The 26,742-nt window shown below is 40.5% G+C and overlaps 1 protein-coding gene and 1 long non-coding RNA gene across 3 annotated transcripts; one reads left to right on the top strand and one right to left on the bottom strand.

Annotated features, from left to right (window-relative positions):
- Nucleotides 1-981: 981 nt before the first annotated feature.
- Ak3 (adenylate kinase 3) lies at nt 982-22,800 on the top strand. The gene is made up of 5 exons (XM_090329721.1): nt 982-1,270; nt 9,987-10,106; nt 14,969-15,141; nt 17,268-17,386; nt 22,360-22,800. The coding sequence occupies exons 1-5, from the start codon at nt 1,120-1,122 to the stop codon at nt 22,478-22,480; spliced, it is 684 nt and encodes a 227-aa protein (XP_090185847.1). The 5' UTR covers nt 982-1,119; the 3' UTR covers nt 22,481-22,800.
- On the bottom strand, nt 17,384-24,940 carry LOC150065114 (uncharacterized). 2 transcript variants are annotated; one of them, XR_016534900.1, is made up of 5 exons: nt 24,824-24,940; nt 22,144-22,354; nt 19,574-19,749; nt 18,247-18,417; nt 17,384-17,465 (listed from the first exon to the last, which is right to left on the bottom strand). It is a non-coding gene; the product is annotated as an uncharacterized LOC150065114 (long non-coding RNA). The 2 variants fall into 2 exon arrangements; XR_016534901.1 differs by lacking the exon at nt 17,384-17,465 and adding an exon at nt 17,642-17,753.
- Between the last annotated feature and the right edge of the window lie 1,802 nt (nt 24,941-26,742).

Here is a 26,742-nt window from a genome sequence, read left to right as displayed (position 1 = left end):
TTTTTACAGAGCCTCCTTTTGGCCACCCCAGCACTCCTCACTCCTGGGTCTCTCACTTTCACACATTCTCCTTGACTTTGTTCCTATTGTCTTACTCATCACCCAGGAGCCTAACTGGTGCAGCTCACCACTGCAGTCTTTGACATTCTTGGGGGAACCACAGCACCTACAGGCACCCAACACACAGTTCTCACCCGAGGAGAGGAGCCAGTCCTTAGGAATTCCCCCAAAGTTAAAAAGTAGCAATCCTTTTGGTGTTGAGAGTAGGAGGCTGGTCACTTCCAGCTAAGGGCTTAAAGCATCTAACTAGAATATTGAGATAAGGAAGGGGGGGGGAGGAGGGGCTTTGAGCTCACTGTCACCCTGACAGTGGGGGTGGGGGCCTGATCATGGCAGCACAGGGTGGGGGGAGGGAATGAGAGGGAAATGGGGGTGTCTGGTGAGCAGGGGGAATGGGCAGGAGTGGGCAGCAGGGCAAGGATTACCCAGGGGACTCCAAGGGGGGAGGTGCGAACAGATAGGACAAAGCCTGGCGTGGACAAAAGAGTAAAAAGAGTAGGGGTGAGAAAGGACGTGGTGGGAGAAAACTGTGGCACCCAGCGGGCATCGAAGGTGGAAAGGGGGGCGCCCAGGGCGAATAGAGGCGAGCACGGTCCATCTAGTTCTGGCTGGGCAGAAAAAGGTCCAGGAGCTGGAAACAACAGAGTGGAGCCGGGGTAGAAACGAGGGGAGTGGGGAGACATCCAGGGGGTGGCCAAGGCGGTACCGGGGAGCCCCTACCCGAGGCGCAGAGCGAAGCGCGGGGCTAGCGGGAGCCGGAGAGGGCGCAGGTGGGCACCGGGGCCCCCCTCCAGGGGGTGGAGTGGTGGCAGCCAGGGCTGGGCCTGGCTCCGGGTTGGGGTGCGCGGGGTGGCCGGGAGGCGGGCGCAGCCGCGGGCGGGCGGGGCGGCCCTGGTGAGCGGCGTTCCACTTCCGGGAGAGCCCGAAGCCTCGGACGCCGCCCGTTTGCAGCGCTGCCAGCCGGCGGGGCCGCGGAGCCGCGGAGCGCGCAGGGCGCGGAGCGCAGGCCAGGCCGAACCCCGCCACCGTGCGCGTTCCCCCGGCCTCCGGTCCACCACCATGGGGGCGTCCGCGCGGCTCCTGCGCGCGGTGATCATGGGGGCCCCAGGCTCGGGCAAGGGCACTGTGTCCTCCCGCATCACCCAGCACTTCGAGCTCAAGCACCTCTCCAGCGGGGACCTGTTGAGACAAAACATGCTGCAGGGCACAGGTGGGAGCCAGGCCCGGGGCGCGCGGGGACGGGCGGGGGAAGGTGGAGAGGGTGTAATCGGGGGAGGGGAGGTGTGGGGAGTCCATGGAGCAGAGCTTGGCTTCTTCTCCCTGTGCCCTTGTTCCTAGCGATCCGGGCTGACTCTGCTCTTGACTTTTCCTCCCCACCCCGCTTTGAGTTCTTGGAGTTCCGACCTTGTCTTCGTTCTTCTCAAGGCCGATTATTCTTCACCCTACTTTCCGGCACGAAACTGCTTTAGATTAAGAATACAGACACACAGCACTTCGTGTACGTGGTTACATAAAAGCTGGTTTGGGGTCTCGTGTGGGACACATTCTTTTAGTCTGCACAGTGCCTCCTCAGGAAACGGTGTGCTTGACTGACCATGGGTGACTTTGTGGGATGTAACTGCTGTCTTCAGAACGCTGGGTTGGGTCGGGTTTGGTTTTTGAGTCAGGGTTTCACTAGGTAGCCCGGTCTGGCCTCCTGTGTATAATCCTCCTGCCTCACCCTCCCGAGTGCTGGGATGACAGGAGCGAGTCATTACATGTGGTTAAGTGAGCAATTTTGAGAACTCCACAGGCTGGTTGTGGGTGGTTCATGACTATAATAATCGGAACTACTCAGGAATCTGAGACTTGAGAGTGGGGGATTTGAAGCGAGCCCAGACAGAAAAGGATTCGCATGTCCAAGGATAGCTAGCGAAATGATGGACTGGAGATGTGGCCCAAGTGGTAAAGCGTTAGCAATGGGCAAAAATGCTGAACAAAAAGCCAAGGGAAAGCATAAAGCCTTGGTACCAGCACACAGACACACAAATGCACACACACAAACATACATCAACAACTACCACCTCAATAGATTCCTCACCACCGAAGTGTTGACCTTTATTTCCAAGCCTGAACGCAGGTTGAAATGCATTTTGAATCATTCTGAAACCCATTTTGAGTTACAAATAGTGCCTTTAACTGGGTTTTTGAAAAAAGGATAAAGATAGATGGAATAAAAAGTACATACAGTAAAAAAAGCAAAGCTTTCTGCCATTTCCTGCCTCATTCCCACTCTTCAGAGAGGAAAAGTGTGTTTCCTTGTAGAAATGCTTATTTATGTGCAGGCACTTCTGTCCCTACCCTTTATGTAACATATAACCATAGTATACGATATTCTACTCAGTGCTAGTATTTTTCCCTGAGTATCTGGCCCATCTTTCCTCATGGCAATAGGTAAATCCATTGAATTCTGCTCCTGGAAGATCTATTTGCGGAATCTATTATGATTTACTTAACCTGTCCTCTCTCAATGAGCAACGAGGTTATTCTCAAGTGAGTTTTTCTTTCTGTAAGAACAAATCCTGATCTTTGGATAAAGAAAAAAATGCATCGAGTGCTTTTAGATCGATCGATCTATCTATCTATCTATCTATCTATCTATCTATCTATCTATCTATCTATCTGTTCCAGTCCTGGGGCTTGAACTCTGTGCCTGAGCAGTGTCTCTGAGCTTTCTTGGCCAAGGCTAGTGCTCTACCACTTGAGCCACATTCCTATTGCAGTTTTCCTGGTTGTTAATTGCAGGTAAGAGTTTCATGGATTTTCCTGCCCAGACTGGCATCAAACCTTGATCCTTAGATCTCAGCCTCCTGAGTAGCTAGGATTACAGGTGTGAGCTACTGGCCCCAGCCAGTGCTTTTAGTTTATCTCTTAAAGTTTTTTGATTCTCAACCCTGCATGTCTTGGAACATCTTACTTTATTCTCTTTTAACATTTATCCTTAAAAATAATATTGTTATAGTATCTCACTATATTTGATATATTTGTATTTGGTTACTTGAAATTGGATAGGGAAGGGGGGAAAACCAAGATGGGGGGTGGGGGGAGGGTAATGGGGACCAAGACATGTGAAAGGGTATCAATGTATGTGAATTAATGCGCCTTCTATCTGGCAAATATCATGTAACCCTTTTATTAATTACAATAAAAATATTTTTAAAAATAAATAAATAAATAATACCAAAAATAATAAAGTATCTCGTAGTTAATTAAGTTTATCCAAAGTTAAATTGTTGACTCTCTTGCTAAATGTTCTTGATGCAACATGTTGAACTAGTTAGGTAAGAGGGAACAGGCAGGAGCATTGTGGACAGCCTCTGGGTGTTAGGATATACAAACTACAAGCCAAGTCTAAGTTAGCAAGTTGCATCTCCAGCCTTAGCTCCTTAAGGGGTTATCTGAAAAATGACTGAGCAGTGAACCATAACCTTCAGTGGACATCATCATCGGCAAGAAATGTTTGCTAATTTGTTGAAACAGGCAAACTTTTTGATCAGTAAGTTTAAAAGCTATTTAAACAAACTATCAAAAGTGAAGAAACAATGTTTCTTTATCTCTAACATTCCCGGACATTCCTGCTTTTCTCTACCTTGGAACTCCAAATATGAAAAGAGAAGCAGGCTTTTTTTTTGGTTTGGGTTTGGTTTGGTTTTGGTGGTGGTGGTTATGGTGAATTGGAACACAAGTCTCATGAACTTTCCTGGCTGTGCTAGCTTCCAACTGTGATCTTCAGATCTCAGCTTCCCAAGTAGCTAAGATCACAAGCATGAGCTGCTGGCCCCTGGCCATTCTGCAGACCTTTATGGGAAACTATTCTTTTTTCTTTTTCCTCTTTTTTTTTGACAAGGAAAAGGAAGTATTTATTTAAAAAAAAAGAAGGCTCATGTCAGGAGAATGAGAATGTCACGAGAGAAGTTTTCAGGGTCATAGTTCAAGCATGGGAAGGGTGGTGAGGCGTTACATTCCAGCTAGGGAAAGTTTACCAGAAAGCTTCCAGCCAGCCCCATGGGATAATTCCCACCATAACTGGCTCATCCACCTGTTAGAGCTCTTCAAAGAAGATGGACTTTTTTTTAAAGCAAAGAAAACAAAAAATGGAGCTTGGGAGGTGTCTGGAGATTGCTATGACAGTTGTTTTGAGTAATCTGTTGTTACAGGTTGTTCTTTCAGAACTTTATCTGGCATTCCCTTGCATCTCAGGGCTAAGAATATATTCTCAATAAATATTTGTGGATAGAGTGGATATTTCCACAGGATCAGAGCCCAAAACAATGTAATGTTCAAAACAATTCTGCTTTATATTTTCTCATACTAAAAGTAAATCATACTTATTACCAAAAAGGGAAAAATGTCATGAAACTATAAAAAGCAAAATTAAAATTCTTCATAGTGCTATTTCACTACACAGAGACAATTATAGCTAACTCTAGAGTGGTCTTTCTTCGTTTCTTCTTTCTTTCATTTTTTTTCTTTCTCTGTTTCTCCCTCTCTTCTGTTTCATTTTTGTATATTTATAAAATTATTATAGTTTTCATGGTAGTAGGATTTGAATGCAGAGCTTCACGTAGCTAGGCTAGCCACTCTATTACTTGACCACACTTCCACTCCTTTTTTTTTTTTGCTGGTTATTTTGGAGATGGAGTCTAGCAAACTTTTCTTCCCAAGCTGGCTTCAACCTGTAATCCTCTCAACTTTCTGAGATCACATCTAAGGATAACAGCGGTGAGATACTAGTGGTCAACCTATTTGGAGTACTTTTTAATTCTCATTTGTTGTGTGCATGTTTACACATTATTAAGCAGCTGTAGGATTTAATTTCCTAGTAGAGGGTGGTGAATTTGATTGAAGTACATTAGATGCATATATAAAATAGCACAATAAAACCCCTTAGTACAATCGGTAAGTAGTGAGAGAGAGAGAGAGAGAGAGAGAGAGAGAGAGAGAGAGAGAGAGAGAGAGAGAGAGAGAGAGAGAGAGAGAATATATAAAGAATGATTTAACTTCTACCTGTAATCCTAGCTACTTGGGAACAGATTGGGAGTATTAAGGTGGTTAGAGCCACTCCAGCCATAAAGTTATGGATACCCTATTTCAACCAATAAGCTAGAGACCTGGAATCTGACCTGCGTAGGAAGAATGGGTAGGAAAATCTTCTCAGTCTGAGGCATGAGCAAAAGCTTGAGACCCTGTAAAGAAAATAACTAAAGCCAAAACAAACAAAAAAATGACTGTAGGTATGGGTCAAGTGGTTGAGAGCCAAGCTAGCAAGCCAGAAGCCCTTAATTCAATCCCCAGTAACACACACACACACACACACACACACACACACACACACACACACAAACACTGAATGCTTAATTTCGTTAAGATTGTACACTGAGTTTGACCATTTTTCATTTCATTAGACATATATTTCATTACCGTTGTTTGCTATCAAATAAATATGCTTATAAATTATACTGTGCATGAACATGCAAAAGCCTCTTTATTCTCATGTCAATTCTTAGTGAGGAGTTTTGTGAAGGTGTTGTATTTATTTTTTTAATTTTTTATTGTAATTAGTAAAAGGGTTACATAATATTTGCCAGATAGAAGGTGCATTAATTCACATACATTGATACCCTTTCACATGTCTTGGTACCCATTACCCTCCCTCCTACCCCCCCACACGTCTTTGTTTTCCTCCCTTCCCTATCAAATTTCAAATAACCAAATACAAATAAATCCAATGTATCAGATAACAAAGTGAGATACTGTAACAATATGAGATAACCAAAGGACAGCAAAGGAGATGAGAGACAACATAGTACATTAAGGACAACAATCATTCCTTATATGGCTTTTGTTTCAATATCCTGGAGGTCCTTTCAATTAGCTTCATACTATATGGCCTTATGTATCAAGATTTTGCTCTATTGCAGATCTCTGCTAGTAGAGCCCAAGGTTTCTACTGATTATGACGAATGAGGGAAACCATTGAGCCTAAGTTCCTTTGAGTCTGGCTTACTTCACTTAATATGATTTTTTTCTAAGTCTTTCCATTTCCTAACAAATGGGACAATGTCATTCTTTCTGACAACAGCATAGAATTCCATTGTGTACAAATACCACAACTTGTTGATCCACTCAACAACTGAGGGACATCTAGGTTGGTTCCATATCTTTGCTATGGTGAATAGTGCTGCAATGAACATTGTTGTGCTAGTGGATTTAATATGCCCTTGTTTCTGGATGGTTGGGTAAATGCCAAGTAGTGGAATTGCTGGGTCATAGGGGAGCTCTATGTTTAGCCTTTTGAGGCACTGCCACACTGCTTTCCATAGTGGTTGAATGAGTTTGCACTCCCACCAAGTGTAGTAGTGATCCCTCCTGGCCACATCCCCTCCAGCATCTGTTATTATTCGTTTTCCTGATCCTGGCCATTCTAACTGGAGTGAGGTGGAATCTTAGAGTTGTTTTGATTTGCATTTCTTTTATGACCAGAGATGTTGAGCATTTCTTCATGTGTCTATAGGCCATTTTTGTTTCTTCTTCAGAGAAGACTCTCTTTAAGTCTTTGGCCCATTTTTTAATGGGATGGTTGTTACTTTGGAGATTAGTTTTGGAGTGCTTCAATTTTTTGAGCTGTTGATATATTTCAGATATGAGGCCTTTGTCTGCTGTATGGTTGGTGAAGATCTTCTCCCACTCTGTAGGCTTCCTAATTTACTAGCTATGTCCTTTGCCATACAAAAGCTCCGCAGTTTAATGCAGTCCCACTTATCCAGCCTTTCTCTGATTTGTTGTGATTCTTGGTCTTTATTAAGAAAGTTTCAACCTGTGCCAAGGAGGCCTAGTGTATCTCCTATTCCTTCCTGTAGAGTTTTCTGTGTGTCAGCTTTTACCTCCAGGTCTTTGATCCATTTGGAGTTAATTCTAGTGCAGGGTGACAAAGAAGGATCCAACTTTAGTTTTCTGCAGGTGCTTAACCAGTTCTGCCAGCACAACTTGTTGAAGAGGCTGTCTTTCTTCCATTCTATTTTTTTGGCAGGTGTTGTATTTATAACCCATGGCTGTGTTTTGTAGCTGAAGCTTAAGTCACCCCAAGAGATTGCTGCTCTTTTCGTTTAAAATGCATTTGTGGTATGCATTCCTTCTAGGAGTAATATTGTGTTACCTGTTTGGACCTAGAAGTTTTTCTCATCTGGAAATGTGATTTAAAATATAAGTTCTTACTAAGATGGGCACTGGTAGCTCATGCCTATAATCCTAGCAGCTCAAGAAGCTGAGAGCTAAGAATCAGGATTCGAGAGAAGCGCACACAGAAAAGTTTGAGACACTCTTATTTCCAGTTAACCAGGAAAAAGCCAGAAGTGAAATTGTGGCTGAAGTGGTACAGAGCCAGCTGAGTGAAAAAAACTAAAAGGTACTGATTGGCCCTGAGTTCAAGCTCTGCACCAGAATTCAAGTCCCAGTATTGGCATGCACATATACACAAAATAACCCTAAATGTTGTTGATTAAAACAGGTTTATAGCTAGGCACCAGTGGCCATACCTGTAATCTTAGGTACTCAGAAGAGTGAGATCTGAAGATCATGGTTCAACGCCAGCTCTGGCAGGAAAGTCTGTCTTGCATTAACTACCAAAAAGTCAGAGTGGAGCTATGGCTCAAGTGGTAGAGTGCTAGCTTTGAGCAAAAGAAACTTGGGGACAGAGCCCACATGTTAATCTATCTCTTCTGTGTTTGTCTTGTGCATAAATGATAGCACACTGGACATAATGTGCTGGGCCTTGAATAATACTGCTTTCCAAAGGGAGTGTTCTATGCCATTTTTCCCCTAGAAGCTTTGTAAAGATATGACTCATATACTGTGTCACAGTGCAATGGAACGTATAGTGGTAGAGTTGTGCAAACATCACAACGAATTTCAGAATATTTTCATGGCCCACAAAAGAAACTTTCTGCCTATTTATTAATCCCATTCCTAGCCCACCCAAGCCTCTGGCAACAGTAATTATGCTTGTGTACCTTTTGGTTTTCATATTCTTGACATTTCATCCACATGAAATTATATATTTGGAGCTGGTGGCTCACGCCTGTAATCATAGCTTCTTAGGAGTCTGAGGTCTGAGGATCACAATTCAAAGCCAGCCTGGGCGGGAAAGTCTGTGAGACTCTACCGCCAATGAACTAACAAAATGCCAGAAGTAGACTTTCGGCTTCAATGATAAAACACCACCTTGAATGAAAAAGCTAAGCAGGAGCTTAAAGCCCTAAGTTTAAGTCCCAGTACCAGCACTAAAACAAAACAAAAAATAACCAAAGAAATAACCAGAAAATAACAAGTGGAATTATAAAAAAATATGGTCTTTTCTGTCAGTTTCTTTCAACAGTAGTTGTATTGTTTAGTTGTATTGGCAGCATGTCAATGTGTGGTTCAGGCTTGCCCTAAACTACCAGGAACAAGCAATCTTATTCTAGGATTGTAAATATTAGACCAGTTTAGCCTAGTTTTTTTTGTAATCAAAATTCACCATATTGTACTGTTGGTTAGTACTTCATTCCTTTTTGATGTTCAATTATATTGCATTGTAGGACTATAGTACCTTTTATTGATCCATTCAGAATTGATGGACATTTGGATATATTTCTCTTTTTCTTTATTTGTGCATGTAGGTAGCTTAATAAGCAATTTTAAAAGAAAAAAAACAGTTATCAAATACTGTCCCAAAGGAAGTTGTTTTTTTTTTTTAATTGGATTGCGAATTATTCACCAAGTAGATTAGGCCTTTTAAAATTCATGGTAAATGCACATGTCCCCAAAAGCATTAACTGATACATGGTGTATGCAGGGAGGATTGCAGGGGTGTAACTCCCTGAGCAACTAACTAACAATCTGGCAAAAATGAACAGCAGGAAGCTAGTACTTATGGTTTGGGGAGTGGGGAGGGTGAGGTCAGGGGAAAGCAAAGAGATGAATGGAGAGGAGCTCCAGCCCCTCAGAGCCAGGCACAAGCCTAAAGATGGAGAGCGAGCCCCAGGGGCCTCTCTAAGCCAGGCCCTCTGTGGAGCAAATGTTGTTTATAATCTTGCTACCATACTTGTCAAGTGTTGGTCACCTTCCAAGCAGTCTGTTCCTAGCTAAGTTCAAGTTTCATCAATCTGATGATTTGGAATTTGTGTGGCAGTCAGTGTGGTAAGGGGAGTCAAGAAAATTGTCATAAATACCCTACTGTTCAATCTAATTTCTGAGCATGGAGCAGAAATACATGCAGAAGAATAAAAGAAAACAAGAGGGGATTTCAACATTGTAGAAGTCATAAAAAGCCAAGAACAATGATATCATTTAAATGTCCAACAGTATTGTTATATGTGGTTCATAAAGCCTATTTTAGCATGTCTTACTAATAAGTGTGATATGTTTAGTGCTAGTGTGATCAGACTTGAATTCTATCACGGCAGTAGCACCTTTAAAGTCTCAGAAACATCTGGGCACTAACGAATAGTGGCAGGCACTTAAACTGAGCCATCTCAGGCTAGTCACTATTTTATTCCAAAGGAAAATAATCTCATTTATTCTGTACACTTTTTTCTGATGGAAATTAATATATATATATGTGCTAATCTGTTAAAATTACCCAAATACTTCAATGCCACAGATATGATTTCTGTCACTGTATTGGCCTATAGTTTTGTTTTTTTTCTATGTACATATTTATATATTTATAGCTTTATATGCCAGAGGGTTGGAAATTGGCTCAAATTATTTTATGAACTCTTGTTTTGGCAGAAAGATGGGTGATAACATATTTTCTTTTAAGTATGCAGTGGTGAGAGATAACTTGTTCTTGGGCCTGGAATTGGATCAGACAAATGCACTTACTGCTTTCCCTTCCTCTGCTGTAGAAATTGGTGTGTTAGCCAAGACATTTATTGACCAAGGCAAGCTCATTCCTGATGATGTCATGACGCGCCTGGCCCTTCACGAGCTGAAAAATCTCACCCAATATAACTGGCTGTTGGATGGTAAGTGTGGCGGGCAGAGCTTTTCAATTGCCCAGCAGGAGAATGAGCATGTGGGGGTTGTGGACAGTTGTCAACAATGTAAGCAGAGATCTGAATTCTATCACTTTATTAGCCTCAGGTTTGGGGTCAGTCACCTTCTTTTGAACCCTGTTCTTTATCCAAAAGGAAAGAAGGAATGATTTCTAGGTTCCTTCTGACGTGATTTCATTCTTCACCTCACCTCCCCCTTTTGAGACTCTGTGTGTGTGTGCGTGTGTGTTTCTGTGTGCCAGTCCTGAGACTTGAACATAGGATCTAAGCACTGCCCCTGAGCCTTTTTGCTCAAGGTTAGTGCTCTACCACTTGAAAAATGGCTCTACTTCTGGCTTTTTGCTGGTCAATCAGAGATAAGAGTCTCATACATTATCGTGCCAGGGCTGGCTTCAAACTGTGAGCCTCACATTTCAGCCTCTTAAATAGCTAAAATTACAGGTATGAGACACTGTCACTCAGCTTAGACTATTTTATGGTAGGGAAGGATCACCACAAAAGAAGGAAGCTCTGAAAGTAACTTAACAATAGCTATAGGAGCCTTCCTCCCCCATCTGTCAGTGATAGCCAAGCCCTTAAGAGTAAACTTCTTTGTTGTTTCTTGTTACTTTTTGATACATGGAGAACACAGAAGAGATTTTTTAAATGGGATTAGCATTTCCTTAAACATTCAAATTATAATATAATATTCTGTTTTGGAAGTGGGTATGCTAGTCTTGCTGTTTCTGATGTCCTCTCTCGAACACCCATTTCTGTATATCCATGCACGAACACTCAATACCTATACTCTCATCTGCTTTATTCAAGAATTTGCCAATTGCACAAGGTTGCCAACAGACTCCATTTGCATCAGGAAGATGAAGAATGAATGAAGGGGGAAGGTTGGAGAGAGCCTTAGTCTGGATTGTTGCTTGTAACTAGTATCAGGAAGAAGAAACAGATCAGGATTGCCCACAGAAAAGTCAACAGGAAAGATCTGTTGGCCACAGCTGCTGTCAATATTTGCACAAAATCTTGAGGACTCAGAAGTTCTTAAAACATTAATGGACAGGCTTTGGTGTGTGCATGCTGCTCGAACCCAGCCTTCATACACAGCCAAAGGCTGTTTTAGAGTCTGAACATCAGTGTGAACAGAATCCTTGTCTTTGCCAAGTGCCAGTGACTCATACATGTAATCCTAGCTACCCAGGAAGCTGGGATCTGAGAGTCACAATTCAAAGCCAGTGTGGATAGGAAGGTCTGAACGACTCCTCTCCATTAAGCACCGAAAAGCTGGAAATAGAGATGTGGCTCAAGTGGTAAGGGTGTCAACCTTGAGCTAAAACAGTTAAAAAGCTAAAAAACAGTGCCCAGGCTCTGAGTTCAATCCCTGGGACCAGGACAGACAGACAGACAGACAGACACACACACACATGTACACACACACACACACACACACGTGCACATGAAGAAAGAAAAAAGAAAAGTTAAAAAGGACACGTATATGTGTCAGACAGCGACATATTGACAGCCCTCAGTAACCATGTATGTCACAAGCAACTACTTTTAGTTGTTTAGTACATACTTTGAATGGGCTTTTTTCTATTGTTAGAAAAAATGATTTAAAAACTCCAAACATACTCTCATATCTCTGTATATGTATTAGGTGGAAAACATGAGATAATATTTTCCTTGTCCACCATGTAATTTCTAATATCTTTCATTATATAATGTATTTGTTGATTTTTAGTACCATGACAAATACCTTCAAGAAACTGTTAAAGGAGAGAGGGGTTTTTTTGGCTCAGTATTTCAGAGTTTCATCCAAGCAGCTGGAACCATTGTCTCTGGGCCTGTGGTGAAGCAGGACTAGCTGAGGGAGAAGTACAGAAGAGCTGTTGACATTATGGCAGCCAGGAAGCAGAGAGAAGAGACAGGAAGGCCCAAGGACGTAGCTGTCCTTCCAAACTGCACCCTACAAACCCTCAGTGGCCTCCTTCCTCCAGCCAGGCTCCACCCTCTAATAATGTGATTCAACTGTAAATCTATCAGTGGGTTAATGGATGAAATCAGAGACTTCATTATTCAATCATCTACTGATAGAGAGCAAACTTTCAACCCATGGGTTTTGAGAGACCCTTGATAGACAGACCATAACATCACACACACACAACATCCATCTCCCTCTCTCTCTCTTTCTCTCTCTCTCATACACACACACACCACTTTACTTTTTGCCTTTCCAGTTAATTAAACTAGATCTTAACAGATTTGTCTTATGGAAATAAAAGATGCAGAAGCTTGGGTTTTGTGTATGTCTGTTGTATTTTAATCTCTTCTGAGGTATATTCAGGTAGCATGCTTTTCATTGTTTGAAATGATGCTGTAAAGAAAAATATCCTTCTACTTTTCTTGGTAGATGGTATTTTTGATTAATCTTTTTTGTTTTCACCCTAGAAATTTGGTTCTAAGTTTCTGAGTATAAGTTTTTAATTTAAAATTAATATTTTATTGAGCTTTTTTTTTTTTGCCAGTCCTGGGCTTGAGTTCAGGGCCTGAGCACTGTCCTTGGGCTATCTCAAGGTTAGACCTCTACCACTTGAGCCACAGCATCACTTTTGGCTTTTTCTATGTATGTGATACTGAGGAACTGAACCTTGGTCTTCGTGCATGCTAGGCAAGCACTCTACCACTAGGCTAAACTCCAGGCCTCTTATTGAGATTTTTTTTCAGGGCAAATTTGATGGTTACAAACTTGAGTGCTGGGTTAGACAGTTTGTGTTCACATCCCAATAGCTTTGTGAGCTGGAGCAAGCTTCTGATTCTTGCTGTACTTTTGTTTTCTTATTGGGAAATAGTAACTATATTTCTCAGTTATTTTGGCAATTGAAAGAAATAATTCGTGTGTGTGTGTGTGTGTGTGTGTGTGTGTGTGTGTGTGTGTGTGTGTGTGTGATGGGGGCATGGAGGGAAAGTTAGAGTTCTAGGGTTTGAATTCAGGGCCTCACACTCTCCTTCACTTTTTTTTCACTCAAGGCTGATGCTCTACCATTTGACCCACACCTCTACTTTCAGATTTTTGGGTGGTTAATCGAAAATAAGAGTCTCACAAACTTTTCTGCTCGGGCTGGCTTTAAACCTTGATCCTTAGATCTCAACCTCTTGAGTGGTTGGCATTATAGGTGTGAGCCAGTGACATCAGTGTAGAAATGATTCTTTTTTTTTTTTTTTTTGCCAGTCCTGGGCTTGAGCTCAGGGCCTGAGCACTGTCCTTGGACTTTCTCAAGGCTAGAGCTCTACCACTTGAGCCTCAGCACCACTTCCGGCCTTTTTCTATGTATGTGGTACCGAGGAATCGAACCCGGGTCTTCATGCATGCTAGGCAAGCACTTTAACCACTAGGCCAAACTCCCAGCCCTAGAAATGATTCTTATAGAAATGTTTGACACACAGTTCCGGGCACCAGGAAAATACTTCCTAGATTTACCTGTTGTATTCCATTTATTTTCATTAAATATAGAATTGTTTTTATCAGGGTAGTCAAATTTGGATCTAAATAATATTTTTTATAGACTGAGCTCTTCACAAGTATAAGGTTTTTTTTTGGAATCTGTTTGCCCATATCTAGATTTCTTGTCATTTTTATTATTATAAAGGCTAAGTCACAGGAAAAATTTCTTATATGTCAGCATTAACTATCTGTATACCTATATATGTATACACACATACACAGAACACATATAAATACATATATACTTATGTACTACACATATACATACAGTATATACATATATACATATATAGTATATATAGATATCATACTGTATGTATATACACACATACAGTATGCATGTATGTATATGTATGTATGTGGGTGTATATATATATATAAGCACCACTTCCATAAAAATATTATTTTAAATTCCCCAATGTGCTTGAATTTATTTCTGGATTATCAGTCAGCTATATTTGCCTTTTTCTGTACTGCTGATCCACTATTGGCTATCCTCTATCTGGAATTCTTGTGGACCAGTGTTTCAGCTTGCAGAGATGTTTGCACTCCAAGATTTTTGTGTAAACTCTGTCAGTTGAACATCCTCAGCCTGAAAATCTCAAAACTTCCTGAGCCTCACTGGATTTCAGATTATTCATGCATTTATTTTATTAGGAACCCTCAAGTTGTGTGAATGATTTATCTGTTGGGACTTTCTTCTGCATACATAGTTTTCTGTCATTTTTTCAAAAAAATAACCTTTAGAGATTATGAGGGCAATTGATGAGTTCTGTGTGTTTATTTTGTGATAGGATCTTCATATGTAACCCAGGCTGGCCTCACATTCAAGATCTTCCTGTGTCAGTCTCCATGAGCTGGGATTGTCAGCCACATCGCCATGCCTGGCCTGAATCCAATCTTGCTCAAAAGGAGAAAAAAGTGAATGCTCCAGTTGGATGGCAGGCAGGCAGGAGGAATTCTTTCTGACTTGGAGGCTCAGCTCGTCATTTGATTCAGACTTTCAGACTGGCAGAGGCTCATCTGCATTAGAGAGTGCAAGACACATTAGTCCATCTTCTTATGTATGTTCCTTTTATACAAAACCACCCTCACATACACACCCAGAAGAGCTGGCTGAATATCTGGGCACTCCATGGCCCAATCACAAGGACACAAGAAAAAAAAAATCATTACCTATGTACTACAGTTGTGATCAGCCCATCTGGTATTATAGTTTGGGATCTGACTGCCCAGCATTAATGTGTTCTCCTTTCTCTCTTTCCTTCTACTTTTCCTTCTTTCATTGTTTCTCCCCCTCCTCCCTTTCTTGCTGCTTATCTATTATTTTTCCTTTATAAAGGTTTTCCAAGGACCCTTCCACAGGCAGAAGCCTTGGACAAAGCTTATCAAATAGACACAGTGATTAACCTGAATGTGCCTTTTGAGGTCATTAAGCAGCGCCTCACTGCCCGCTGGATTCATCCAGCCAGTGGCCGAGTCTACAACATAGAATTCAACCCTCCCAAAACTGTGGTGAGTAGTTGCAGCAGAACCAGCATGGAGCAGATTGTTCCCCAATCTTCTTGTCCTCATAGACCGACATTTTGTGAATATGAACATCTTTTTAGTTTAGTTTTTTTTTTTTTAATCTGAGAAAGCCTTCAGAGAATTTCTATTTGCAGGTTACCTGGCACAGTGGCATGTCTAATTCATTTGGTGTCTCGGTAGCAACAGGGGTTAGCTATGCATTCAAAACCATTCTGTAACTGATTTGTGGACTGGTCACCACTTTGTGCAACTACTTAAAGATGAGAACAATATTGTTAAAATAAGAATTATATTTGAATATGCAGTGTCCTTCACAGGCTCATTGTGTTGAGTGCTTGATCTCTAGCCCATAGCTCTATTTTGGGAGGTGGTGGAAGCTCATAGGTGGAGCCTAGCCAGAGGAAGTGGTCACTGAGGGCTGTGCCTTTAAAGTCTATAGCTGGTTTTTGCTCCATCCCTTCTCTGCGCTTTCTGTCTTCCAGGGGGTAAAGAAATTCCTTTGCCATATACCCCTGCTGCCATGATGTTCTGTGCAAGCAATCATGGACTGAAACCTTGAGCCAAAATTAATAATTCTTCCATTTGTGATATTTTTCTTAAGCCAGGCACCATGCCAGTAATCCTAGCTACCCAGGACGCTGAGACCTGAGGACTGTGGTCGAAAGGCTGCAGGAGAAGGAGACTCATCTCCAATTAACTACCAGAAAACCAAAAGTGGTGCTGTGGCTCAAAGTGGTAGAGCACTGGCCTTGAGCAAAAGAGCTCAGAGATTCAGGAACAGCACCCAGGCTTCATAACCAACCCTTCCTCCCCCCCCCAAAAGATGTATTTCTCAGATACTAATCAGAAGAGAAAACTAATACATTAAAAGTATGTGTTGATTTCCTATTCCATTATTCTGTGTTAGGGTATGAGTTAAGAGTAGAGGCATTGAGAAGTGGATACTGGCTGACAGTTAAACTTTTTGGTCTAAAGTTGAGTGTTTTTATTTATATAATTTAGAAACTACATAAAATCACATATTTATATATACAAGTTATTATAAATATTGATATATGTATATTTTATAAAGATATACATTATATAAATATATTTATGTTTATATAACATATATTTATATGTAAGTTACATGTATATTTAGGGGCTAAATTTATATATTTACACATATAAATATATGTTGATATTTACATATATATTTATTTAGAGATTGCTTAGAAAACCTTTTTACTAAGAAGAAATGACTGTTATGCTATGTTGGTCTTCTGTTACTGTAACATACAATCAACTTATAATACAAAGGTTTATTTTGGCTGGCAGTTTGGGTGGTTAAACCCCTGAGTTAGCCTGTTGCTTTGAGGACTGTGGGTGAGGCAGCCTAGTGTGGTGAAGGTGAGCAAAACCACTCACCTCAAAAAGAGAGAGACAGGAGACCAGGTATGGTGGCTTATACCTAAAATCCTAGCTAGTTGAGTGACAGAGATAGGGAGGATGGTGGTTTGAAGCCAGTCCAGGCAAAAAAAATTAAAATTTCCCCTCCAATTGACAAGCAAGAAATGGTAATGTATGCCTGTCTCAGCTGTGTAGGAAGTGAAAATAGGAGGACTTTGGTTCAGGCTGACAAGAGCAGGAATTGTAATACTCTGCCTAAAAAAATAACTAAAGCAAAACAGAGCTGAGTTGTGGCTCAAGTGATAGAGCAGAAGCCTCTAGACTGCTGAGTTCAAACCCAAGTATCATTGAGAAACAGACACTGTGTAGTTATAATTAATCCCACAATCCCCTTCAAGGGCACATTCTAATGACCTAAGACTTTCTACCACCTTCCAATTGCCCGTGGCCTGGGAATCAAATTTCCAACAACACATAGGTTTTGTGTGTGTGTGTTTGGGGGCTGGGGGGAAGGAGGAGTCTTTCCACATCTAAACTCTAGCACTTATAGAAATGAGCCAAGGGTCTCCTGGCTCTGTACAGGATGATCTATATTAGGGTTGGATTCTGTTTATTTGTGGTTGGTGCTTGCACAGAGAAGATGTCTGTTTAAAAAAAGGACTGAACTGCTTATAAAAATATTTTTCAAAGAATTTGTTATCATTCTTGTGACTTCGATGCAGGGCATTGATGATCTGACAGGAGAGCCTCTGATTCAAAGGGAGGATGATAAACCAGAGACAGTGGTCAAGAGACTGAAGGCTTATGAAGCCCTAACTGAGCCAGTTCTGGAGTATTATCAGTGAGTATTTTGCCTTTCCGAACTTCTCTTGTATATGCTAAAGAACTGCATGAGTTTACCATACTTGATAGCAGACATACTAGAAAGAAAGAAAAAAAGAAAGAACATAAACAAAAGCAAAAAAACCCAACCAGTGCCAATTCCAATTGTCATAAGCAATAAAGGAAGTGTATTAGATTACATAATAAGGAAGACCAACAGGTAGCAGGGCTTCAAGTCACTGAGAGTTTGAGAAGTTTTGTCATTCATGTAGCTTTACCTGACTTTGTATACTCGCTTTGTCCTCAGACTTCCTGCATGGTTGCAGATATTTCCAGAAACAGTAGGGCTTCTTGTCTCATGAAGCATCTGTGCAGTAACCTTTTACCTAGTGGAGAGAATCTCCAAGCTTGGTACATATTGATCATGGAGCAGATATGGTGGCCAAGAAACATGGGCACTTACTATTGTAGGCTAGTGAGTGGAACTGTCCTTTCCTAATCCCCATACTGAATCTGGAAGGGGTATACTGATTAGCCAATGAGTGGGACTGTCCTTTCCTGATCCCCACACTGATCTGGAAGGTGGTATACTTATTAGCCACACACAAGGCTGGAACAAAGCCCATCTCTAATGCTGCTATGCAATGGAGAGCGGGGCTGGACTAAGTCTTAGCAAACCTCCACATGTGCCCAAGAGAATGATTTAGTATAGAATCTCCAATGACAACCAACCCTCAGATCATTTATTCCACTTTCTAAAGCTTCTGGCCTAGCATGGTTTTGCCTGCTTTTCAGAGAATTCCTATCACACAACTAACATAAGGACTATCTATATGAAGTTAATGTTTGACTCAGGCTAACAAATTTATGTTTCCTTACCCATTCTTCTCTTCTTCTTCCTCCTTCTCCTTTTCATGCTGCTCTTCCTCCTGTTGTTGGTGGTGGTAGTGGTACTGGGGCTTGAACTCTGGGTCTGGGTACCATCCTTGAGCTTCTTTGGATTAAGGCTAGTGGTTGACTGCCTTTCCTTTCTTTTCATTCATTCAATTACTAAATAAAGATTCAAAGTCGAGGCAATAGACTGTTGTGAGAACCATAACACCGAAGTCTAAGTCCCAGCTCATCATTTGATTAATATGGCTTTAACCGCTGCTTGTTTACTCCTTTATGGATTGCTAATATGGGTAGTTCTTAAAATTATGCCCGGCATATAGTAAGCACTGTATAATTACTGGCTGTAATGATGATTGTTGTTATTGTAATTGGGGTGAGTATACAATAAAACCTGAAGCCAGAGTTCAAACTATTTTCATAATTATTCCTAGAGAGAGAAAATATACAAGTGTTAGTAATAATCACTTTTGACTATAATTTTGTCAGTTGTGTACATATAGTAACAAATATTGTGATCCTGGGCAAAGTATTTGGCCTTGATGTCACAAATCTCTTATTTATAAAATAAGGCACATTAAAAAGGACTGTCAAGGGATTGAAGTGAGAGAAGCTGTGGGAAAGTTTAAAACAGACTCCATATCTACTATTACCCAGTGAGCCAGGCACTGGCGGCTCACCCCTGTAATCCTAGCTATTCAGAAAGCTAAGATCTGAGGATCACAGTCTAAATAAGTCCAAGAAGGAAAGTGAGTGAGACTCTTCTCTCAACCACCAGGAAACTGGAAGTGGAACTGTGGCTCAAAGTGGTAGAGTGCTAGCCTTGAGCAAATAAGAACTAATCTAGCACCAAGGCCCTGAGTTCAAGCCCCATCACAGACCAAAAAAGAAATCATCCAGTGCACATGATTATTATTTACTTTGTTGACACTGTGCCAATGCTTGGTGCACATAGGCAGTCAGATCTCAGATCCAGTTTTTGCCAGGCTTCGTGAAAAATCACCTTCTAAATTGGGGTAAGGCCAAGAGCTGAGTCAGCAGCATTTATCAAGCAGTGTGATACATTGTTTATATTAATCAGGAACCTAATTTACACTAGCTTTAGCAAAAAGGGGAATTGTGAGTGATATAACTAAAAAGTCCAAAGGTAAATGGCTAGGTCCAGATGTTGATAAAAGAAATTTCTTGTTAAACCTCAGACCCTCTTAGCTCTATCTTCCTGTATTGATGTACTGACTTAGCTCAAGTGGGCTCCTTTTGTATGGGCTTTCCTCAGCATGTCAAAAGGAGTCAGCAAAATTCCCAGGATTCTCACCGATTAGCTCTGATGGTTTTTCCATTGAAGATGAGGGAGAGGAACAGTCTTACTTGAACTTCATGGACTAACTTTGGTCAGGAAATTGTTTGCCAAAAAGTATCCAGAAGGGAGAATATATTTTTTGCTGAACAGATAACACCATGACTGCCAATCCCAGCAGGGGTTAGTGCTGCCTAAATGTGGGAGGTTGAGAAAGGCTACATTAATGAATGACCAGAGTCTTTTCATTAAAAAAAAAAAAAAAAACAATTTCTTTTTTAAATCCTAGCTACCCAGCAGGTTGAGATTTGAGGATCGAGGTTCAAAGCCAACCCTGGGTACAAAAGTTCATGAGATTCTTATTTCCAATTAACCACTAGAATGCTGGAAGTGGCACTGTGGCTCAAATGGTAGAGGGCTAGCTTTGGGCTGAAGAGCTCAGGGACAGAGCTCAGGCCCAGAGTACATGCTCTACAACTGGCAAGTAAGCAAGCAAATAAACAAAAAAAACATTTTTACTTCAGTATTCAGAGACTAGCTTGCAGCCAGGTGTTTCAACCATTTGAGCCACATCCCCAACCTTAGATCCTTAAGAAATTTCTCAGTCATTGTTTCTATAATTACGTTTTTTTTTTAACTACTTCTTGCCATTAACTCAAGCTTTTCTTTCAAAGTCCTCACACCTAGAACTAAACCTATATTTGTTTAAAACATGAAAAACAAAAACAAATCCCCACAAAACTTTCATAATAGCATTGTTATTAAAGCATGCAGAGTTATATAACTTCTCAGATGTGAGACATTTATAGAGTGTGATCAGTTTATGTTTACTATGATGCTCCTACATTTTGGAGGATTAATTTTTTTGGAGCCAGTTCTAGTTTATGACACAGAAATGAAAACAACAAATGCTCCCTCCAAGTTAGTTTCAGGGTTGACTGGTTGCTACCACTCTCGCCTCACTTATATCCCTTATGACACAGGCTCAATGCTAAATGATGCCAAGAGACTGGTACAGCTGTTAACTAGTTCTGGAAGCTTCCCTAGCTGCCTGGAGATTTTAGAAGCTGAAGGGCTGTTATTATTATTAGACAAAGAACACTGCATTGCATAATTTCTTTCCCTAGCAGATACTTCTTACTAAGAAAATATTGAGTGTTATTTAACTGGCAAATTTTATAAGGCATCAAGGAAAGAATCCCTTTATTTCTAGAGAAACCTCTGAAAACCCAGGAATGGTTGCAAGGTAAGACTGACCCTCTTTTTAGAAAGTTCTTCAGATGTTTCATGCGCCCTTAAGAGGAACAGTTGTACACACACACACACACACACACACACACACACACACTCATCAGGGCTGGGGCTTGAATTGAGGGCTTTGCTCCCTCTTGATTGGCTTTAGAGGTACAAGTTGGCCAGAGATTTTTTTTTCTTCTCCCAGGTTGGCTTGGAATCAAAATCCTCAGATATCAGCCTCCAGAGTAACTAGGATCACAGGCATGAGCCACTGGTGCCTGACTTCTTATGGCTTTTAAGGCACATGTGTAAGCTCTGGAATGCGCATGGAATGGAAGAGAAGGGTTAGATAGTGTGCAGAGTCTCTGGAGGGGTGTGTGTGTGCTTTGAAAGGTGACCCCAGGATTCCAACCTTATTCCTCATCAGATTAACTTGCCAGAACAGAAATAAATAAGACAGGCTTTGGCTGCCTGACTGGTGACAACCCACACAAATCTGCCTAGGGAGAAATGGAGAGACCTAAAACGAAGCACACCGACGAATAAGAAAAACAATGCTTTCTATTGCCCTTTCTGTCAAAATTCAGGATAGAAAAGGGGAAAAATAAACCAAGATTTAAAAATAAGAAAGGAAAGAGAATGAAACATTAGCTCTTTTTGCAAGACATAAGGAGACAAGTCAAAGGGGGTAAGTTTAAGTCTAGCACCTGACATCTACTTCCAACTTGGTGGTTTGGGCTATGTCATTTTATGAGATAATTCTACCAGTAAAATAAACACATTTGAGCTTTTGAAAGGAATGAGATGTAAAGCATTTTGCACATGTTTAACACACAGTATACTCTCAACAAATGACCATGGGTATTATTCTTTCAATGCATACATCTGTAAACCATGAGGCAAAACTAACATTTCTAATGCCAGCCCCCCCCCCAAAAAAAACCCATCAGGAATTTAGAGAAAACTCAGGCCACTGTGGAAAGCAGCTAGACTTTGTCATTGCAGAAGCCTGGAAAGGTTAGGAAATATGGGGCCAGGAGTTTGGCCTAGTAGTAGAGTGCTTGCCTAGCATGCACGAAGACTCAGGTTCGATTCTTTGGTACCACATACATAGAAAAAAAGCCAGAAGTGGTGCTGTAGCTCAAGTGGTAGAGCTCTTGCCTTGAGAAAATCCAAGGACAGTGCTCAGGCCCTGAGTTCTAGCCCCAAGACTGGCAAAATTTTTTTTTAAAAGGTTGGGAAGTATGCCTGGGGAATATTTCCTTGAATATAGACACTAATCAAAATTAGTACACAGGATCCTTGCTCTCTTGATATCTAAGATTTATGCTTATAAGGCTCTTTAAGTCTACCTTATTTCTCTTTCTCTCTTCCTTCCTTCCATCTTCCCTTCTTTTATTGCTTGCTTCCTTCCTTCCTTCCTTCCTTCCTTCCTTCCTTCCTTCCTTCCTTCCTTTTCTTTCTTCTTTTTGTAGGCTCATTAGGAAAGCTGAGACATGTTCTATATCATCATCATCATCATCATCAATCATCATCATCATCATCATTATCTTGTTTTTCATCCTTAGGAGAAAGGGGGTGTTGGAAACATTTTCTGGAACAGAAACGAATAAGATCTGGCCCTATGTGTATGCTTTCCTGCAAACAAAAGTTCCACAAACAAACCAGAAAGCCTCAGTTCCTCCCTGAGGAGCAAGGCCAGAACAAGGAAGATAACCGGAAGCTTCACCTGCATTTAACAGCTCCTTTTCCCAAGCCTCAGCATTTTTTTTTTTAATCATGCTTTACTTCTACTGATCTTTAAGTCTAGAAACTACTATGGATATGCTGAATGAATCAAGTACTAAAGTATCCTTTAAACCCATCTAGGTTCTAGCCAGTTATCTTCTAAAGGTGTACAATTAAAAAAAATCAGATGTTGACATTAAAAAAATTAGAATTGTTAGTAATTGTTCTCTTCTCTAAGAGAAAATGGTTGGTAAAATTATATTTTTATCTGGAAATGTTAAAAAAAAAAACTACATGTCATTTGGGGGAAATACCCATCAGTGGTTTTTGCATAGACTAAATGTGCAAAAAATAATGTTTTCTAGTGCCATGTGGTAGGGTCTTGTTAAACACTATATAATATTGCAGAGAAAATGTTAACTGAATAGATGTATTGCAGGATGCAAATTCACTGCTGCCTTTACACTAAGAAATAAAACATGTTAGACATGCTGTTTATTCAGATGTTCGATTTGCTAAGAAAAAAAGTCAATTTGTATGTAAGAAAACATTAATGCAGCATACTTTTTCTTCTGAAGATGTGTACCACAGGATATCAGAAATCGACATTATAAATGAAAACCAACACTGAATCACTTTTCAGTGGACAATATATCTTAGGTTTTCAGATATTACTCAGGTTATAAGATTTATGTTTTGGGATCTATTCGGTCTATTAGCCTGCCTTGAGAACAAGTTGTAGTAAAATGAAAAGGCTTAGAGAAAGCCCACGTTGCTCTGTATAAGCATATACCTATTATTTACCACTATCCACGTCCTGTTGGAGACAAGGTCTGATTTTAGTCCAAGCTGGCCTTGAACTCGTGATCCTTCTGCCTCAGCTTCCTAAATCCTAGATGACAGCAGACATGCCCTATATGCCCAACAACTGCCTCCCTGTTAAAGGGGAAAAAGCTCTGCTGGTGTCATCTGGCAGTGCTTTTTGTTTTGTGGTTCTGAGGATCAAAGCCAGGGACTTGTACATACTAGGCAAGGGCTCTATCACTGAACTACATGTTTTGTGTGTGCCAATGATGAGTTTTAAACTCAAGGCCTGGGCACTGTCCCTGAGCTTAGTGCACAAGTCTTTTGCATCCTACCACTTGAGCCATACAGCTCCTTTCTGGCTTTTTTGGTGGTTTACTGGAGATAAGAGTCTGACTTTTCTGCCCAGGCTGGCTTCAAACTATGATCCTTAGCTTTCAGCCACCTGCATAGATAGCTAGGGTTCCAGGCATAAATCACCAGCATCCAGCTCTCCCCTTGTTTTTTGAGATAGTATCTCATTTTGTTGCTCAGTCTGGCCTTATTTTCCTTGAGATACTCCTTCCTCAGCCTCCTGAGAGCTGGAATTATAGGCATAAACCACCATCCCTAAGAATCCATTTTTAAAACCTGAATAATCTCAAGATTCCTTAGTGAGGAAAGGTTGCCTTCTTTTGTACTGTGGCAATATTAAAAGACGAGGGAAAACCCAACTATATCCATCTATAGCTTCCAAGAGATATGTGCACTTCCTTGGTGCTAACTCCAATTTATCCATCGCCGAGACAGACTATTAGAGCCTTTAGAAATTTGCCACCCAGTGGTTTAAGGGGGAGAATAAAGGAATAGATGAATTTACTTTGTGTCTTGATTTTTAAAAATTCTTTGATGATCTTTCAAAATGGAAGATTTTAAAGAATTAAATATTTCTTCCTTTGTAACTTTCTAGATGGCACATGCCATCTAAAAATGTTGTGAACTACCTAAACCTATAATCACTAGGTTAGGCATATTCTAATATATATTAGAATGTAATACAATGAAATGTTAGCACTGTGGTATCCACTTTGTCTGGTGCTTCCCAGAGCCCAATCCACTCCACCTTCTTTTCTGTTGTTCCAATAGTCTCATTGGTTTCATTCTAATAAACTATCTTAAAACAGTATATATAGGTGGGTTTCATTTATTTCTAACTAGTCTTGTAGTCATTTCTGGTGGTTAATTGGAGATAAGAGTTTCATGGACTTTCCTGCCAAGGCTGGCTTTGAACCATGATCCTCAGATCTCAGCTTTCCAAGTAGCTAAGATTACAGGCATGAGCCACTGGTGTCCAGCTCAAGATTCCTGTGCCCACCCCCCATGCCCAATCATTCTCTCCCCATCCCCTAAACACTCACTTTGGGATAGATGTCGGAATTTTTTTTCTTAAAACATGTCTTAAAAACATTTTAGTTTTAAATAAGGATTTTAATATAACAATGTATACAAAAATGTACTAACCATGCTTCCCATGCAGGAAATGGATGGACGGATTCATGTCATTAATATAACAGGCTCAGGCTCCTGCCTATAATTTAGGTACTCAGGAAGCTGAGATCTGAGGAACATGGTTCAAGCCAGCCTAGGGAAGGAAAGTTCAAGTGCTCTTAACTCCAATAAAGCACCAAAATTGAGGTGTGACTCAAATAGTAGAGCACTAACTTTGGGCAAAAAAGCAAGCTAGATCACCCAAGTTCTAAGTTCAAGCCCCAGAACAGTATCAGCAGACACACAAACAATTTTATGATAGGATTTTTGTGCCACATGGAAATATGTCTAGACTGATGCCCTGGCTGGAACTACTGAGCTTCAGTTGAAAACTAATGAGAACAATACCTCAAATCACTATCTGTTTCTGAAGTAGCACAATTAAACAAGTTCTAAATTGGCTCAAATTTCTAAAGCCAAACACATGACCACTCCCCCCTCCCCAGTCATGTGTACACACACACACACACACACACACACACACACACACACACACACACGCACGCAGGTGTATATATGCCACTGGTTGTATATATATATATATTGCAATACACATATATGTATACACACATACACACATGTGTATATATAAACAATGACATTCTAGAAAAATATTTTGGAAATGAAGAAAAATAAAGCACTATAATTATAGACCTTAGTTTATACTATATTGCTACTATAGTTACAACCAGTGGCAACAGTAAGGACTTTAAAACTTATAAACTGTGTCTCTTCATTGACCAAAAAAACCCCACTGATTAAATAACTTTGATTTCCTTTAGCAGTTATTGTTTAAAATAGTTCAGCTGTGCATAAATGCTCTGGTAAAAATCAGTATGCTTTATAGTCTTAAGCCATACCTTGCATTTTTTTAAAGCAAATGATTTATTTTTCCATACCTAACACTGATTAAAGTTCAACTGCATGTCAAAGTAAAGTGTCAACCAGTGTTGTCATGTTTTCCCCAAGCATTTCAAGTTAGGTTCTGAAGAGTAAAAGCATAAAGAATAGTGTTGAAGGAAGCAAAGTGAAAGATGTGGGAAGTTTTAAAATCACTTCCACTTATGGCTGGCATTCTACCACTTGAGCCATGAATTAAAGACATTTCTAGAATTTGGAAAAGACCAAACTTCAAATGTAATTCAAGGTCTGTAAGAATATTTTTCAACTTCACTATAAGATGGTAATCAAGCCATAAGTGAATCTTTATTCATCTTTATACCCCCCCATTATTTACATCATAAGCAACAAACACTTGTTAGATGAACCAGCTTGGAAGATCTAAGCATGCATGATGATTAGATGGGAAGAGATGCATAAGAAATAAACTGTTACTAATGCTTACCGCTAAAGGGATCTCAACAACTACCATTTCTGTGCCACCTCAATTTAAGAACTGAAATATACAAGTTACTCTCAAAACAGCCAATTGATTTTTTTTTTCCCCTGAAAATAGACCAAAGTTAACTTGAGAATCACTTTACCTAAACTTAAAATCAGTTTGTCAGGGCAGGGAGTTGGGGGAGATTGGTCATGGGGCTTGAACTCAGGACCTGAGTGCTGTCTGAGTCTCTGTACTCAAGGCAATTCCACCACTTTGAGCCACAGCTCCACTTCCAGTTCCCTGGTGGTTAACTGGAGATAAAAGTATTATAGCCCTCAGCTCTGAGTAGTTAGGATTACTGGTATGAGCCACCAGTGCCCAGCTTACAATCAACTTTTTAATCATTTACGAAAATCTACATATGAAAACAAATGCATGTTGTTGGGACAGGTTGGTAATTCACTTTTGAAAGGATAATAGGAATGTTATCTGAAAAAGAGAAAGCTAAAGAAACTAGGATATAGCTTATTAGGTAACATTAGAAAGGAACCATTAATGGTATAATTAG

Source organism: Megascapheus bottae, chromosome 3 (assembly GCF_031878675.1).
Source record: "Megascapheus bottae isolate mThoBot1 chromosome 3, mThoBot2.hap1, whole genome shotgun sequence".
In the NCBI taxonomy this organism is placed as follows: domain Eukaryota; kingdom Metazoa; phylum Chordata; class Mammalia; order Rodentia; family Geomyidae; genus Megascapheus; species Megascapheus bottae.
Note: the sequence above shows the minus strand (reverse complement) of the source record. Positions and strands in the feature narration are given on the sequence as shown.

Bases quoted from the DNA above. Each gene is read 5' to 3' on its own strand.
- Ak3 (XM_090329721.1), top strand. From the start codon at position 1,120: ATGGGGGCGTCCGCGCGGCTCCTGCGCGCGGTGATCATGGGGGCCCCA. The intron at 10,107-14,968 runs GTAAGTGTGGCG...TCCTTTATAAAG, and splicing joins ATATAACTGGCTGTTGGATG to GTTTTCCAAGGACCCTTCCA. The intron at 15,142-17,267 runs GTGAGTAGTTGC...ACTTCGATGCAG, and splicing joins TCAACCCTCCCAAAACTGTG to GGCATTGATGATCTGACAGG.